The 15,652-nt window shown below is 38.6% G+C and overlaps 2 protein-coding genes across 3 annotated transcripts in view; both read right to left on the minus strand.

Moving 5' to 3' along the window:
• Nucleotides 1–738, minus strand: part of LOC132148866 (Na(+)/H(+) exchange regulatory cofactor NHE-RF1-like) — a 33,023-nt gene extending 32,285 nt beyond the window's left edge. Inside the window, exon 1 of the mRNA XM_059557616.1 lies at nt 29–738. Coding sequence (XP_059413599.1) covers nt 29–514 — 486 coding nt within the window. The 5' untranslated portion in view covers nt 515–738. The remainder of the gene's footprint in view (nt 1–28) is intronic.
• Nucleotides 739–2,999: 2,261 nt separating this feature from the next.
• LOC132148867 (ras-related protein Rab-37-like) lies at nt 3,000–12,980 on the minus strand. Of its 2 annotated transcripts, none has more exons than XM_059557617.1 (9): nt 12,466–12,980; nt 11,110–11,220; nt 7,846–7,887; nt 6,826–6,946; nt 6,321–6,373; nt 6,089–6,154; nt 4,089–4,145; nt 3,905–3,981; nt 3,000–3,122 (listed from the first exon to the last, which is right to left on the minus strand). In XM_059557617.1, exons 1-9 carry the CDS (start codon nt 12,574–12,576, stop codon nt 3,011–3,013), a joined length of 750 nt encoding a protein of 249 aa, XP_059413600.1. In that variant the 5' UTR covers nt 12,577–12,980; the 3' UTR covers nt 3,000–3,010. The 2 variants fall into 2 exon arrangements, with proteins under 2 accessions (XP_059413600.1, XP_059413602.1); XM_059557619.1 differs by having other exon boundaries at nt 6,880–6,946; nt 12,466–12,967.
• Nucleotides 12,981–15,652: the final 2,672 nt, after the last annotated feature.

Below are 15,652 nucleotides of genomic sequence, written 5' to 3' on the forward strand. Positions count from 1 at the left end.
TTTGAATCAATGCTCTGCGGTCTCTCACCGTTTCTGAGCTCACGGGTGTTCTGGGTTTCTCCTCCACGGGAAGGTGACCGGGAATGATTTCTCGGTTCCTCTCGGGCACCGGTGGCGGTGGTGTGTCTTCCCGCATCACCTCGTCGCTGCTCTCGGCCTCATCATCACACTCGGGCACCGGGACGCCCTCCGTGACAAACTCCTTCAGACACTTCAGCTCGTGCTTCTTCAGCAGCTGGTCGGTGTCCACGTCCACCACTATAAGCTCCAGGTTCCCGGCGCTCGCGCGTATCCTCGCCACGACCTGCTGGTGGCTGTCGCTCTCCACGCGCTCTCCGTTCACGAACACCAGCCTGTCTCCGGCGCGCAGACCGGACACCTCGGCGGGGGAGTCGGGCTCCACCAGGCGGATGAACTGGCCGCTTTTGCCCTTCTCTCCGTGCATGTGGAAGCCGTATCCGTTCTCGCCCTTCTCCAGGACGCAGAGACGCGGGCGCAGAGTCTGGCTGGGCATCGCGCGAGGCACCTGTTGATTCAATCTGACAAATAAATAGAAACGAAGGATGCACGAGAATCCTGCGCTCAGTTACTCACGGATGAAGCATGTTAACACGCTCGGCCTCCGTCAATGAAGGGATTTGTTGTTGATAAAGTATGAGGGGAAAGTTCTAGTGTTCGAGAGTTTGATCAGCAACACATCAGCATCCAGATCCAGCCCCTGGAGGAGTGACTCTTGAAGATCCTCCTCCTCCTTTTAATGACTGTCCCACTCAAAGAGACAGCAGGGTGAACTGGGGTAATCGCTGGGACTATTTTCTTTTGTTTGTTTGTTTAGCACTTTCCACATATGGTATTTACTGTAACGCCATCAGCACATTTCACAGATGACATCTCCATTGGGAATCACCGGTTTTGGAAGTTGGCTTTAGATTATCATACATAAAATGCGATTTTAAAGAGATATTGAAAATTATGAATACCATGTTAAATGTTATAAATAACAACTGCAGTTATGGTTTCAGTTCCTCCTGCCAAATCCCCCCCAAAAATTGGTTCAAAAGTTGGTGCACTTCCAAGGCGACATCACTGTCAGTGAAGATATTATAAGGTTAAATGTTGGAAAAACCAAGCAAACCCAATGTAAAGGAAACTTCTAAGCAGAACATTTTCCAATCAAATACCGTCCAATGGAATTTGAAAAAAAAATTAGTTTCACAATTCAAATAAATATTTTGTCAATCATTTCTGGGTTTAATCAATGATTTGTGTGTTCCTCGCTCTTTGAAGGAGCAAATGCCATGCAATGCAATAATATACATTACCAAAGGAACCATGCTATTCGCATATATCCTGATCGCCTGTGTGAACATGCTATAGTTCTGCTGGAGGAGGCTTGAGGACTGCAGATGTGGCCAGGGCAATAAACTGCAATGAAGTGTAAGACACTTAAGACAGTGCTACCTGGAGACTGGAAATACAGCTACAGGAAATACAGTCACTGCCTTGGCACACCACAATGTACTCCCAGATGTGTCTCTCTCAAGTGAGATCTTGGTGGAAAGGTGGAGTAACATCTCACATCCAGACCTGGTTAATATGACTCAGTCCAGGAGGATGAGATGCACTGCAGCTGCTGGAAACACACTGCAACTACTATTACAATCGGTTATGTCTTTAGCAAGCATTTAGCTTAACTTAACCAGCCACCCTTTACATAAACCTTGATACAGTATCTGAAGTCCAATGCCCATACAGATACTAAATGATGATGGTTTATAAACATTTATAAATGATGAATAGTTTCAGATTGGCTGCTGCAAAAACAGACAACAATCACAGAGGAACTCGACAGATATAATGCACTTTCTAGCTCATTACGCGTTGCCACGAGCCAAATATTTAGCAAACAGGTGCAGCGTGAGGTCACATGACTCATGACGTCACCACACAAACACATGACCAATAGCAGGCTTCAGACTAATGTCTCGCCAAGATCAAATAACATTTACATGTATTAATTCGGCAGATGACTTTATGCAAAACAACTTACAAGGAACAATACATCACAAGCATTTACTCATTCAAATAAAGTTTGTTCATCTTCTCTTGTCCCAAACCGAGACCATTAGCCTGATGTTCACGTAATTCACTTTATTATTTAAAAGTACAGGACACACATTTGAAATCTCAAAGGTAAGGCAATTTAATCATTAAGCTCGTTATTATTGATGAGTAATTCTCAATGTGTAATACTGCCCCCTGTGGCTTTAAATATGAACTAAACGATGGAAAACACCAGAAGCACAAAAAACCCTCTCACAAAACACATACTGTATGTGGTCACATTGGACTTTCTCATGGCACTTTGTGATCACTATGAAAAATGTAAAGCGTAAAGATGAGACAAATCGTAATATTGTACGATACAACCCAGATTCACATTTCACATCGATCTCTAAGTCATACAGTGAGTGTATGAGTGTGACAAGCTTGTACGCCGAGCAAAAAGAAACCTATTTTATGTCATAATCAGGCCTGACTCGGTCAAGCTGTGCTATGATTGATTTTAAGTCATCAATATATACTGATTGTAAACATGATTCTTAACATAAGCTGATTTTCTGACTCTGCAAGACACTCAAAACATACAGTAAAGAATCTTAAATAAAAAAACACTACAGACACAGTTTGTGCACATTTGTGTGGCATAAAATGTAATACAATACTAATATATTTTATGCTGTGTGTAGATAGAGGCTATAACCATCAGAGAAGAAACCCGGGAACCACGTTACACAAACAACGTACCTGGAATAATCAGACACACCTGGATACTGTACACACCTGGATTAACACAGTTTATATCATATTACTCTGATGCATCTCAGCAGTATTTGGCTGTATATTCCTGACTATAAAGCGAACAGGGGTCTCGGGAGCGGACACATCAAAACAAAGCACGTCTTCGTGCATGAATATCTGTTGTCTGGAGATGGAGACGTGGAGCTGGTCACATGATGCTGCCGCAGCAGCTGGACTTTTGCTTCTGAGACTCGATGTAATCGTGGATCTTGAACTTGGGCTCATGGGGCTGCTGGATGATGTTTCTGTGCTTCAGTTCTCTGAATGAGAAAACATATAAAAATGAACAAAGTTCAAGGAAACATTTGAACGCCGGTTCGACAAAGGCTTGAAAAACCTTGAAGCGCTTACATTTGAATAAAAGCTGTGAGTGTGCTTAATTGTACTGAATGTGCACTTGTAGTGTACTTGAGATGTTAAAAGTATATATATATATATTTTTTTTTTAAACGAACCGTGGACAAAATAATTAATAAAATGAAAGGGCACTTTTTATTTAAAGTGAGACACTTTCATGACTGTTTCTTTACACACTTTATTACAAAGTGCAGTTTTTAAAAGTGTCCTTATGTCAAATAAAAAGTTTTACTTTAAAAAAATATATTTTTTTTATATTTAGTCTTTCGTCATGCTTTAAAGAAGTCCAGATACTTTAATGCAATGTATAGTGAGTTATTCAAAATTACCTTTAAAGTTAATACATTTTAAATGTAACTAAAGTGCAACTACACAACATTACAAACATATTTCAATAGATGACATGCAGGCTTAAATAGAAATTGCATTAAATTATATCGGAGTTTGCCATAAATGCTTGCACTTTAACCATAGTTTACAGGCAATATAAGTATTTTTTATACTTTATGTAATAATTACATATAGCGATGTAATTATGTCCTACATTAGTGGGTCAAAACACTAACTATTATATTAATATCAATGTTGCTTACTGATCAAATTGTCTCTGCATACAAGCGATAGTGATAGTGACAATTGTGTAGAATTCACTTAATGTTTATGTTATACACAGAAAGTCTCAAACCTTGCTATGGCTTGGAAAGCGAGCTCCACATTGACGCCGGTCTTGGCACTTGTCTCCATGAAAGGGACTCCATATTCCTTCAACAAAGAAAAAAGCAGAGCATTGCATTTAAATAAACTGCAATGTTTACTGATCATTTGTAATAGCGGTTATATGGATGTGTTACATTCATGTCCGTTCGTACCTTAGCCAGCTTCTCCCCTTCTTCGTGTGTGATCACCCTCTCAGCCGCCATGTCTGACTGTACAAACACAATTACACATTAATATTACAGAGTAATGCATTTGTGTTTTTGAAAGACATTTTCTTAATAAAGTGAACTACCCTCAAATACATGACATGTCCTTGTTGTCTTTACAGAATCAAATCAAAACAGTTTTAATCAGCTGTTAGGATTTAATTAAACGTTGTGGGTTAACCCTGTGAAGCCAAAGTTTGCATTTGTGTTTCATGGTTTGTATCATGTTTTATGTTCCTGTAATATGATATAGGAGAATATGGAGCTCAAACAGAAAAATCTAATTTCATTCAGAGGCCCAAATTGAGAAAATGAATGCAATTTGCTGCACCGAGAAAAATAAATCCTGACAGCTTGTAGTGTAAATCGATGAGAACTTTTCTAACTTGGCCTAGTATAGTTAGCCTGTAAATGCATTACTGTAAACACTTAGGGAAGAGCTGAAATGTTTCTCTGTGGTCACTGCAGAATGACACAGAAGCTCATCTCAATAAAGCCTACTGCATCATATTTGATATGCAGATATCTAAGGGCTTTAAATGAACAAAATCTTGAAAAACCTGATGCACACAATCTACTACATGATTTCTGTCATCTGATATATTTTATACTTTACACTTTTTTTATCGAAGTAAAAGGCCTTTTAGTACTACTGTACAGTACATATGTCCTGCTTCAGATCGTGATACACGTGTCCTCATGCTGTGAAACCTTTACTGACATAAGCATAGATGTTAGAATAGCTTAATATTTCAAGATAAACACTTACTGGACTGGAGCTACTTAAAGGATCAGTTCACCCAAATATGAAAATTAAGCCATAAATGACTCACCCTGAAGTCATCCTAGCTGTATATGACTTTCTTCTTTCAGACGAATTCAGTTGGAGTTACATAAAAAAAATCGTCTTTGATCTTTCAAGCAGTTTGATGCACAAAGTTGACCTCACACATCATTTCACCCAGAACGGATTCATTTACAACAGTGAGCACAAGCTGGATTACAGTGATCATTACATTTTGAATATGGATATTTTCTTAAAGCACATCGATTCGCTACAGGAGGTCTTTGTTCACCCCTCGGCGTCATCTAAAACACTTGATTTTAAAAGGATGCACTTTTTATGAAACTTCTCACGGACCGATGCAGTGCAACACCCGCTGAGCGGCATCAAACAGCTTGAAAGATCAAAGACACATTTTTAATATAACTAATGACTCTCCATTCATCATTTTTATACAAATCAAATATGATCCACCAGACTTTACGTCTGAGCTCTGAATTTGTTTGTTCATGTCTCTGTCATCACTGTATTGCAGTGCATTATATGCTTTGCCCACCACAATAAAAACTACCGCGCTGTGATCATAAAACTACATTAAATATCTTTTTTTAAGACGACACTATTGTTAGATATAGAGTGACGGCTGATATTCATATGTCATTTTTGGTAAGTAGTCAGTCGTTAAAAAGATCTCACTGATTTACGTTAATCTAAATTGTACTATATGAGTAATGAAGGCCTGATGGATCAAATATGGTAATTGTAAAAAAAAAAAAAATAATAATAATAAACAATTTAATAATTTAATAACAAAATAATAATTTAATAATACAGCCTGTGTTGAACCCAGGAGCTTTCCTTTCATATCAGACATTAGGGGGCACTATTTAATCCACTGCAAAACCAGTTAGAGCAGTTAAACCAGAACACACCCTAACCACACACCACAAGGTAAAAGCCAACCAAAGGTTTAGGACACACTGACACATAAAAGGCAGAAAAACAGAAATGAGATCAAAAAAAAAAAGAAGAAAAAACGGATTTGTAGCTCTCTCTCTCTTTCTCTGTGTGTGTGTGTGTGTGCATGTGCATTGAACATTAAATGCACATTTAAAGAGGGTCTGCTTATTCCTGTTCACTCCTTTCAGGAAGTCCCACTTACCTTGTTGCCAAGCAACATGATGACCACATCCTTCTGTGCATACTCATAGATTTCAGTCAGCCAGGCCTGCGTGGCGATAAGACATGCAAAAAAAAAAAAAAAAAACACTTTGAGGGACATTTCTGTGGTAGAAATGAATTTCATCTCACAACCCACGCTAACAACAGCAAGAAAACGAGAACATCAAATAAACAGGCATCTTAAAACGTCTCAAAATGTTTGTTTGTCTCACTCTGATGTTGTCGAAGGAGGACTTCCTCGTGATGTCATACAGCAGCAGTAGAGCTGGAATGGGAAGCACAGCGTGTTTAAGTCACACCGTACTGTATGACTCCGAGCTGAGCTTTATAGTAATTAAACACAGACTCAAAAGTCTGCCGTGTTCTTCAGGAGATGTGACTGTATAAATTTCACCGCAGTGTTTAAAGTTCACTGCAGTGATCTCCCACAGAGACTGAAACGATGATGTATATAAATGTGTGTGTGTTGCTGGCTGGATTAAGATAAGTAAATGCGTAAGATTTAATGATTCAATCATTATTGCATTGATTAATATGTTTCTGGCATGTTTGGCAACAACACTTTTTATTTCACAAACAACCATGTTGTAAGACCCAAGCACATACTCCAGGATGATAATTCATCAAGCTCAATAATTCACAGAGTCCTGACCTCAACCCCACTGAAAGGCTTTGGGACGTGCTACATGACTTACTGCTTTGATAAAGATATCGCACCAGTAATGAAGTCTGTTAGAAGTGCAAACGTCTCAGTGAAGATGGTGTATTTACCCTGAGCATCTCTGTAGTAAGCATGAGTAACACTGCGAAACCTCTCCTGACCGGCCGTGTCCCACATCTGCAGAAGAGGAGCGTTAACAGGTCAAGCTTCATTTATGTGTCAAGCAGCGGTGAATTCAGGTAAATTAAAACACTTCACTGGAAAAATAAAAGTCTCAATTATCATGAATTCAGCACATGCATCAACTGCATCTTTTTTTACAAACAGGGAAACCTGAAACCATTATGAATAATCCGTTTTATGATTTTTGTCCTGATGCAATAAACCTGATCTTAGAACAGGCAGGTGGCCAACCAAATTGAACAAAAAACACACCACCGCATGCAGTCTGGCTGGTTGCTAGGGCATTTCTAGGTGGTTGCTAGGGTGTTACTGGTGCTTGCTAAGTGAATCCTGACTGATCCAAGTCAAGAGTTCACTTGCTGGTCTTTCTCGGCTCTCTTCAGCGTTGGGGAAAGTTTCTTTTAAAAGCAATGCATTACAAACCATAAAACCCCATAAAAAAGTAACTAATTGGCAGCCTTAGTTACTTTTTATGGAAAATAACGCTTTTGCATTACTTTTTGTCACCTGAGCTGGGCTTGCTCGCAAAAATTTAATAACTAATAAGCAAAACTTTATATTTCTGTCAACTGCAAAGGCCCTCTTAAACCAAAAGTGAAATTAATAAGCCTCAGTTTGAAGGACGTTCTCTCAACACAGGGTCAAAATAATGCATTACTTCACTAGTTACTTGAAAATAATGCAACTTTTGTTACTTATGATCCCTCCTTCACTCTAAAACTATGGTATTTTTGTAATCTGCTTTATCATCCAACAGGTGAAAATCTGATCAAACAGCAACCATCTGCTCAAGTCACATTATTCATGCCCATATGCCAAACAGTACAGGACAGGAGTTCAATACAGAGCTCAAATCAGTGAAATTAATAGTGATCCTTGTCTTGTTTGCTTACCTGGAGTTTGACTTTCATGTCATCCACAGTCACCACCTTATTCTTTTTATTATGCAACAGAAAGAAGAAGAAAAACCCATTAAAACACAGCACTCAGAAAACCACAATGCACTGCTTATTTTCACCAATGCTCTGAAAGGCAACATAATGAGCAGTAAATAGTTTGTTATTCAAGGAAATCATGCATATAACCAAACAGGAAAACAATTTAGCTGCACTACTTAAGTGAGATCTCGAACTGTGCTATTTTGCTTTTGTGTGGCCAGGCTCTCCACATAGACTTAATTATACAGCGTGTAGATGAAATAACAGACCAGCTCCCTGCATAATTTCCTGTTGACGTCAGCCGTTACTTCCTTTGTGAGCGAAATGTTTTAAAATCGCACCTTCTGCGCTGAGAGAACCAGACTTATCAGATGCTTTCGTGCACCAAATGGCAGTGCAATCAGAGACGTCAGTCATACAAATGGAAATGAGATTTTCACTGATGAGTAATTATCATTCACATACAGGCACCCAATCATTCAATCCTGAACATCTACCGTACACAGTGACTTTAGTTAATGCTGACAGATCAAAAAACGTAGGCGTTTGAAGCTGAAGCATGTCATTTTATTCACTCCTTTCTCAGCTTAATATGGAGAGAAAACTCAAAGTAGTTTGATTTGTAGCGGTCACCACTTGCACATAAATTGCACACTTCATCATTTAAATCAAATCACGTCAAATAATCAATCCATCATCCACGAAATCATTTCAAATCTGGCTTGCCAAGTAACTGATGTAAGGATAAGGATTCACAAAAAGAAAAAAGGCACAGGTTTGGAGCTACAAGGGAGTAAATGATGACAAAACTGCTTTTGTGGTTGACTATAGAGTAATAGTAATCACAAATGGACGCTTTGGCTGTTTACTCCTTCCAGGAAGTTCTGCATAAAACATGAAATCAGAGCAGAGTCCAAAGCAATTCAAGGAGAGCATTAACCGGTTCAATAAGGACGCAGGTATTGTTCCTTCAATCAGCATTACATATCTGACTTGAATGAAAACACAATTCTTCTTGACAGAAGTGCATTCGACAGAGCTCAGATGTCTTCTTGTTTCTCCAAGGGCAAGCCAACACAAGCTGCAGAATAAGATAAAATGAAATCCACAGACAAAAAAAAAAAAAAACCTGTAGCGATGATTAGTTTTGGGAATCTAGTTGGTTTGAAAACATTGCCTATTTAAGTCGTAAGAGGTGAGTGAAATCAGCTTACAGATTTAACATTATTGCAATATTCCCTAATTGTCAACAGAGATATAGATTATAACACTAAAAATGCTCTCAGCCATTCTTATGAGTTACTGATTTAAGTTTAAAAACATACAGTGCAAAACTAAATATTCTCAAAACGAAATCTCAACCTCATTTCGTTCCAAACCTGTAAGACTCGCTTTCTTCCACAAAACACACAAAGAGAAGCAGCAAATCAAAACAAAATCATAATCTACATTTTGGCCTGTTCTTCACACTAATCTATCAAATGACTGTGTATACTTGTGCTTCTTTATGGTGGATTTTTGAAGCATGATAGTCAACTTTGGGCTCCGTTCACTTCCACTGGTTTGGAACAACATGAAGGCGAGTTGACAATTTTTGGGTCTACCCCTTTACATTAGTCTCAGTCGTGAACAAATATTGACGGGCTCTTCCTCGAAAGTACTAAAAGAATCAATAATGGAAAAGTAAAAGGCCAGAATCATTAAATTCCTTACCATTTCCATTCCTACAGTGGCGATGATATATGCCTATAGGACATTCATCTAGGAGTTGCTCTACCAATCTATTTGAATCTCAACCTATTATTTGAGAAATGGAAACCTGACCTTGTGTCAGTTGCAAGGCCCTTTTGACACCGGAAAGGATATTGATTTAGTAAAAACATACATACTACTTTCCTCTGCCTATCCAGCATCAATCAAGCACAGCCATCAATTTGTTGTAATGGTTTTCCATTTCTCTGGCATCAGACTCGCTCTGCTCTGGCTCCCACACATCCTCATGCTGAGCAAGTGCTACAAGGAAGAGCCCAAAATAGACACAGGCTATAGTGCTGCCGCTGTGCCATTCAAAGAAAATACCAGCACAGAAACGCTTCACTGTTTCTCCGAGCTGCAGCAGATAAGATGCTTCATTTCAGACGTTGTTGGCAGGCGATCAAAGAACGAGGGTTTAAAGAGGTTCTTGAACTTCCTCAAGACACCTTCTGTCTCCAAGCATGGCACTTTCTACTCGAAGCTGACGTTGGAAACTGGTCCACATCACACACCAAGATAACCTTCACGTCCTTGCAAAAACGCATACTGTGAAACCAAATCGACTGTCTTGGATTGAGGGCAAAAATCTATTCGTGGAGCATGACAAACTTTATTTTCCTCCAATAAAAAACAAGCCCTTAATGTCAATTTACAACAGCCTCTTACATTAGCATAATGGTGCATTAACAGTCATGAGGCCAAAAAAACATGACAGTTTGAGAAAATAAACCAAAAATATTGATGGCTCTCATCTTGCATTTAGGAGCATATACCAATTTTTGTCCAATCAAATGCTCTCTACAGTGACAATGTTGGTAGTGATTGTAATTAGCAAATGAAGGTTCCTGGCTGTGATGGAGACAAAGGCTGATGAGCTCTTTGATCTCACTCAAACTTCCTGTTTTAATAGGATACGCACCATTTCATTGGGTCTTTAAGGTCTTGGTGAAACTGAAGTAGCAATAGATCTTTTCTTCTGTATTGCAACGAAAGGTAACAGATAATTGTAAAAGGAAAATTAATTTTGAGACGTGGTCGTGCACTAAAAACTGAATGCCAACTTGCACCCAATTGTGGAGGAAAGGGGTTTGAATTACTGGAAGACCAGCATACGTCAGATTGCAAGGTCAGATTAAAAAAATAAATATGCATTGATGAATCATTAACAATAACATTTGTAAAATAGAGTGAATTTTCATCTCACGCCAACATTCAAAAGAAACGTTCCAATGATGTTCGCAACATCATCAAATTGAATGATAAAAACAATGCGAGCCACCCGACATAAAAGAGCTTGAGCATTTAAAGCGGCAAGCGACAAAACTTTCAGCTCTGAAACTTACAATACAGGAAACATTTATTTCAGTTTCGCAAGATATAGATTTATCATGGTATGACCTCCATCAGTAGATATAAACATGTTGCAAAAAGAGAAGCAAACAGCTTCGTCCCCTGCAGGCTCACCCTAAAGTCTATCCCCACTGTGGCAATGAAGTTGCCTCCCAGAAAGGCACCATCTTTAAAGCGCACCAGGATGCAGGTCTTCCCCACTGCCGAGTCTCCCAGCAACATCACCTAAAGGCGTCAGGGTCAGAGACAGCTGTTAGGCCTACAACCACTTTATTACGCACATCCTGGCTTCGTTTAATGAGCTCTAACTGTTCACCAACTCTATGTTAAAGTCAACATGGAATAACACTCCCAACACTCCTTACTTCATTAATTTGACCTTTTTGGAGTGGAACAAGACAAAACTGTGAAACTAAGAATCAGTTCAATCCGTGGAAAATGACTGGAGTGTGAAAAGTGAGAAGAGAGAAAGGGTCAGAAAATAAGAGCGAATTAAATGACTGCGAATAACATACAGCAGTAAAATCGTGCACAATAAACCAGGAACATATATTAGAACGTAAGTTTTGCTTCCATGTTGACTTTAACACCAAGACGCAGTTGTTTTTAACTGAAAAGAAAATGCATTGTATTGGAGAGGAAAGTCAAATTGTGAAATGCGTGTTTACCCAATTGCGTTTTACTGGTATTGCATAATATCATTTGCAGGAACAACTGTTGCGCAATTACAACATTGCACATTATTTAGCACTTTAAATCTATGCATCTTCCACACTACAAATAAGACGGAGGCAAAAATAGCTCCTCGGATTGGACCAAAAAAAATCATTCTGGAATCCCAGAGACTTGATGTTTTATCTCAATTGTGATTCTTCAGAGTATATAGATAAGTATTTAGATGCATAAATGACTCCCTCTCCGAGTCAATGTTTATCCACCATTGAGGAAGTGTCAGACTACTATCACTTTACTTAAATATTAGAGGAAATGCATCAAATAAAATAAAAAATATATGTGTGTGTAATGCAGCCTAACTGGTGGCTTGTGACACTCGTGGGCAGCAGGGGGGTAAACAATGTTAGATAAGATCCATGCAAAAAAAATAAAATACAACTTACATACACTGCAGAATAAAGGTTTAACTTGAATCTGCAAAATACTATGTTCATTTTAATAATTTTGCTAAGTTGACTGCAATTTTACTAACCAGTTTTGAAGAACCAATGCTATATTGTACTATTAAGACATTATTAAATTTGCATGTAAAAAGACATGTTTGCAGCCATGTAAAGTGAATTCTGACATTTGCATGGCTGTGAGCATGCCTTTGCATTCTTAAAAAGTGATTTCCGAGAAGTCGCACTCACGCGCGCCACAGGTGCCAACTAATACTGAGCCAATGTTTCAGACCCAACAGCAATACAAATCATGACACCAGCAATAAACTAAACAATAAAATGTAACTCACACCTTGAAAGCGATATCAAAATACTCATTGACCGAGGCGCATCGCTCCAGCACATTCCTCGATGTTCCGTTTTTAACCTCATTCTCCGTCAATGTGGCTTTTCTCATTGACATCGCGGAAACGAATAACGAGGACCTTGCTTTCCGTGTTCTTCTCGAGACGCGCCGGTGACTATATCACAGATGCATCACATAGTGCATCTAAAACGAGCCCAAACTTCATCAGATGTTAGAGGAGGATGAGGACAGACCAGTGGACATGAAGAAGCACACACACACACACACAAATGTATCTATCTGAAAAGCGTCCTCTTCATCATCAGTACCGCGCAAAGCTGCGAAACATGATCGTTATCGTGCAGTCGCGCGCATAGTCACACAGAGCAAAGAAGCGGGTCGCTCCACAACACACATGAGCAACAGGCTCCGGGGGGTGTTTCACACACAGGTGCCAGATCACATCTGATCACACTGATTGAGAGGAGGAGATCGACCAATGACGCGACGCGCGCGCCCCACAGAATCAGCGATATCTCGGTACCGCGAGCGCGCTGCTTCGTTCATTATAATGGGAGCGCTGGGGTTTTGTCGCGTCGCGTCTGTTGAGCGGCAAATGCTTGCCAATATGTTTTTTTATGTGACATAAAACTGTTCTTTATGCAGGGGGCGCTTCAAGGCTTAGAAAGCCCATCCTCCGTTCAACCCTGTTTTTTTACAGTCTATGGTTCAACCCCATTCAAATCTTAGGAAGTTTTTTTTTTTTTTTTTTTTTTTTTAATTAGAGACATTTGTACACCAGAACGTTAATCGTTCAAATCTATTCTGACACCAAAAAAAAAACAAAAAAAACGAGCGCCAGCAATTTCTAATAATTTACATGGAAAGAGAAGGCATCGCAAACGACTGTGATTGGTCCATTCTAAACATCGCGGTGAAAAGTAACACATACCACGTGACACGTGTCTTTTTTTTTGTGGCGCTTCAGAAGCGGACATTAAAGTCTGGGCATGAAATATTTATGACTAAATAATGCGACCAAGAAACTTTAATAATATCTGTGAATTAAAAATACAAATCCAAGCACTAAAAACATAATAAACATTGTTTATTTATAGCCCCGCCCATTTCGTGTTCTGTTTCAGATTGACAGGATTCTTACCTGCTCGTTCAATTTTTGTGAGTTTCGCTCAATGTTGGGGTTTGTCGCGGCGCTATACGGCCAATGCAGATGAGGTTTGACAAAATGCAGCCCTTTGTAATGTCAAATCCGTAAATATTTAGTAGTTTGAAAAGGGCACTTCATTTTTCATAATTTACCTGAAATATGGAAGTCCTCTTAAACACCTCTTGCTGTGTCATCATTGTTCAGTGGATTGTCCTGCATGTGTCCGTATGATAACAGGTCTTTAAATCCATCAAGGAAATATAAAATGTCACAATTCTTATGGTATGCTTTACAACTTTCACAACTTAGTGTTACAAATGAATTGAGCGTTAATTTCTGTTGTAAAAGCGTGTGTTTAGTGCGCCCCCTACTGAGCAATGAGTGGAACACACACTCATCCATTCAGTTTATGTGCATTACATAAGAACATAACATATGAAAAGAACAGCCTTATAACAAACACTCAACAAATACCTTAATAATCATTTATATTTAACAGTATCTATATTTTTTCTTGTTATGATCTGCAGAAATATTGTGCCTGTATATTGCAGGATGGCTGAGTATTCATGCATGTCTTCTTTAAGCTCGCTCTTGGCATGGTCTACCTAAATAAGTATTTATTTGTGCAAAAGAAAAAAAAATCCTATTTACAAAGTGTACTCTGCTCATATTCTGCACACATATTAAACACTCTGTTTCACACACAAAAACACTAATTACAAAATATGAAAGGGGGAAAAAACACTTGGAAAACAACAAACTATGATGATCCCACCGAGTCCAGATAGATCCCTCTGTAATTATAATCAGAGCCTGCAGTGAAATGATCATTATCATATTATTGTAATCAGACGCTCTGTGTTGAGAAAGCCCAGCGGCTCTAGAGATATGACAGTAGAAAGAGCTGACCTGGACACTACTGATACTTTTCAGAAAGAAGAACACACACGTGATGTGTTTAATATTAATAGTAACATATTTAGATATAAGGTTGGCATGTAGAGGATGATAGGGTTTAAAATCATCTGAAACATTCACTAATTTACCCCACATTTTAAAGCATATTGTTTTCCCCTGCAAACTCCTACAAACTGCATAAAATATATATGTACAGTATATCTTTTTCCCACTTACTTTTTAATATTTGATATTATTTTTAATTAAAATAATGATATCTAATATTTGTCTCTGCTTTATGTTCGTATGGTCTGAGTGTATTTAACAGTTCTGTTTACTTAAATCACAGAAAAAGAGAAAAATGTAAATTTATTTTTCTTGCTCCACTCATTAAACCTAAAAAGTATTATTATTTTTTATTTATACACATAAAGTGGTTCTTTTTATGTACGTATTTATTTTTTTATTAATGTTTTATAATAATAACAATAATTTAATTTATTATTATTACTATTTAACAGTGTATTTGGTCCTGTGCGTTGTATTTTCTCCCAGAGAAAACTGCTGTGTGTCCTGAGAAAGCAGTGTCTGTGCAGTATCTTCAGCAGAGACTCACCGTGAAGCCGATGCCCACAGTAGCAGAGAAGGATCCTGCGATGAATTTTCCCTGGTCGAACTGCACTAGCAGAGATGTCTTCCCCACTCCACTGTCTCCAACCAGTATGGTCTGCAACAGACAGAAGGAGGCTCAAATGAAGATAAAGCTACTGTGACACTTTTGTGCTTGTCAGACGTTAGTAGATGACAGTTAATGTGATTCTCTACTGCTGTGGCTCCTCGGTGAGCACACCTGTGTGAACCTGAGGACAACTGACTACATACATCCACCAAAACACCAGCTGATTAAAAGACAATGAGCAAAACTGATGTGAATATATATGAAGATAGTGAAAAGAAAAAAACATCCTGCAGCATTTGAGCACAGATGCCACTTAGTTTGCTGTTATGTTGAAAACACAATTTTAACATAAGACTGCAATGATTTTTCTTTAAAGCATGTGCATGTGCTTAACATGAGCAAATGTTCAGACAAGTGACAGACCCAGGGAATAATTACGTGTCTTA

The sequence above is a fragment of the Carassius carassius genome, chromosome 9, assembly GCF_963082965.1.
Source record: "Carassius carassius chromosome 9, fCarCar2.1, whole genome shotgun sequence".
Taxonomy (NCBI): domain Eukaryota; kingdom Metazoa; phylum Chordata; class Actinopteri; order Cypriniformes; family Cyprinidae; genus Carassius; species Carassius carassius.

Coding starts and splice junctions, on each gene's coding strand:
- LOC132148867 (XM_059557617.1), bottom strand. CDS start 12,576: ATGTCAATGAGAAAAGCCACATTGACGGAGAATGAGGTTAAAAACGGA. Junction 7,888..11,109: donor CAGTGGGGATAGACTTTAGG/GTGAGCCTGCAG, acceptor CATAATAAAAAG/AATAAGGTGGTGACTGTGGA. Junction 6,947..7,845: donor ACATGAAAGTCAAACTCCAG/GTAAGCAAACAA, acceptor CCTCTTCTGCAG/ATGTGGGACACGGCCGGTCA.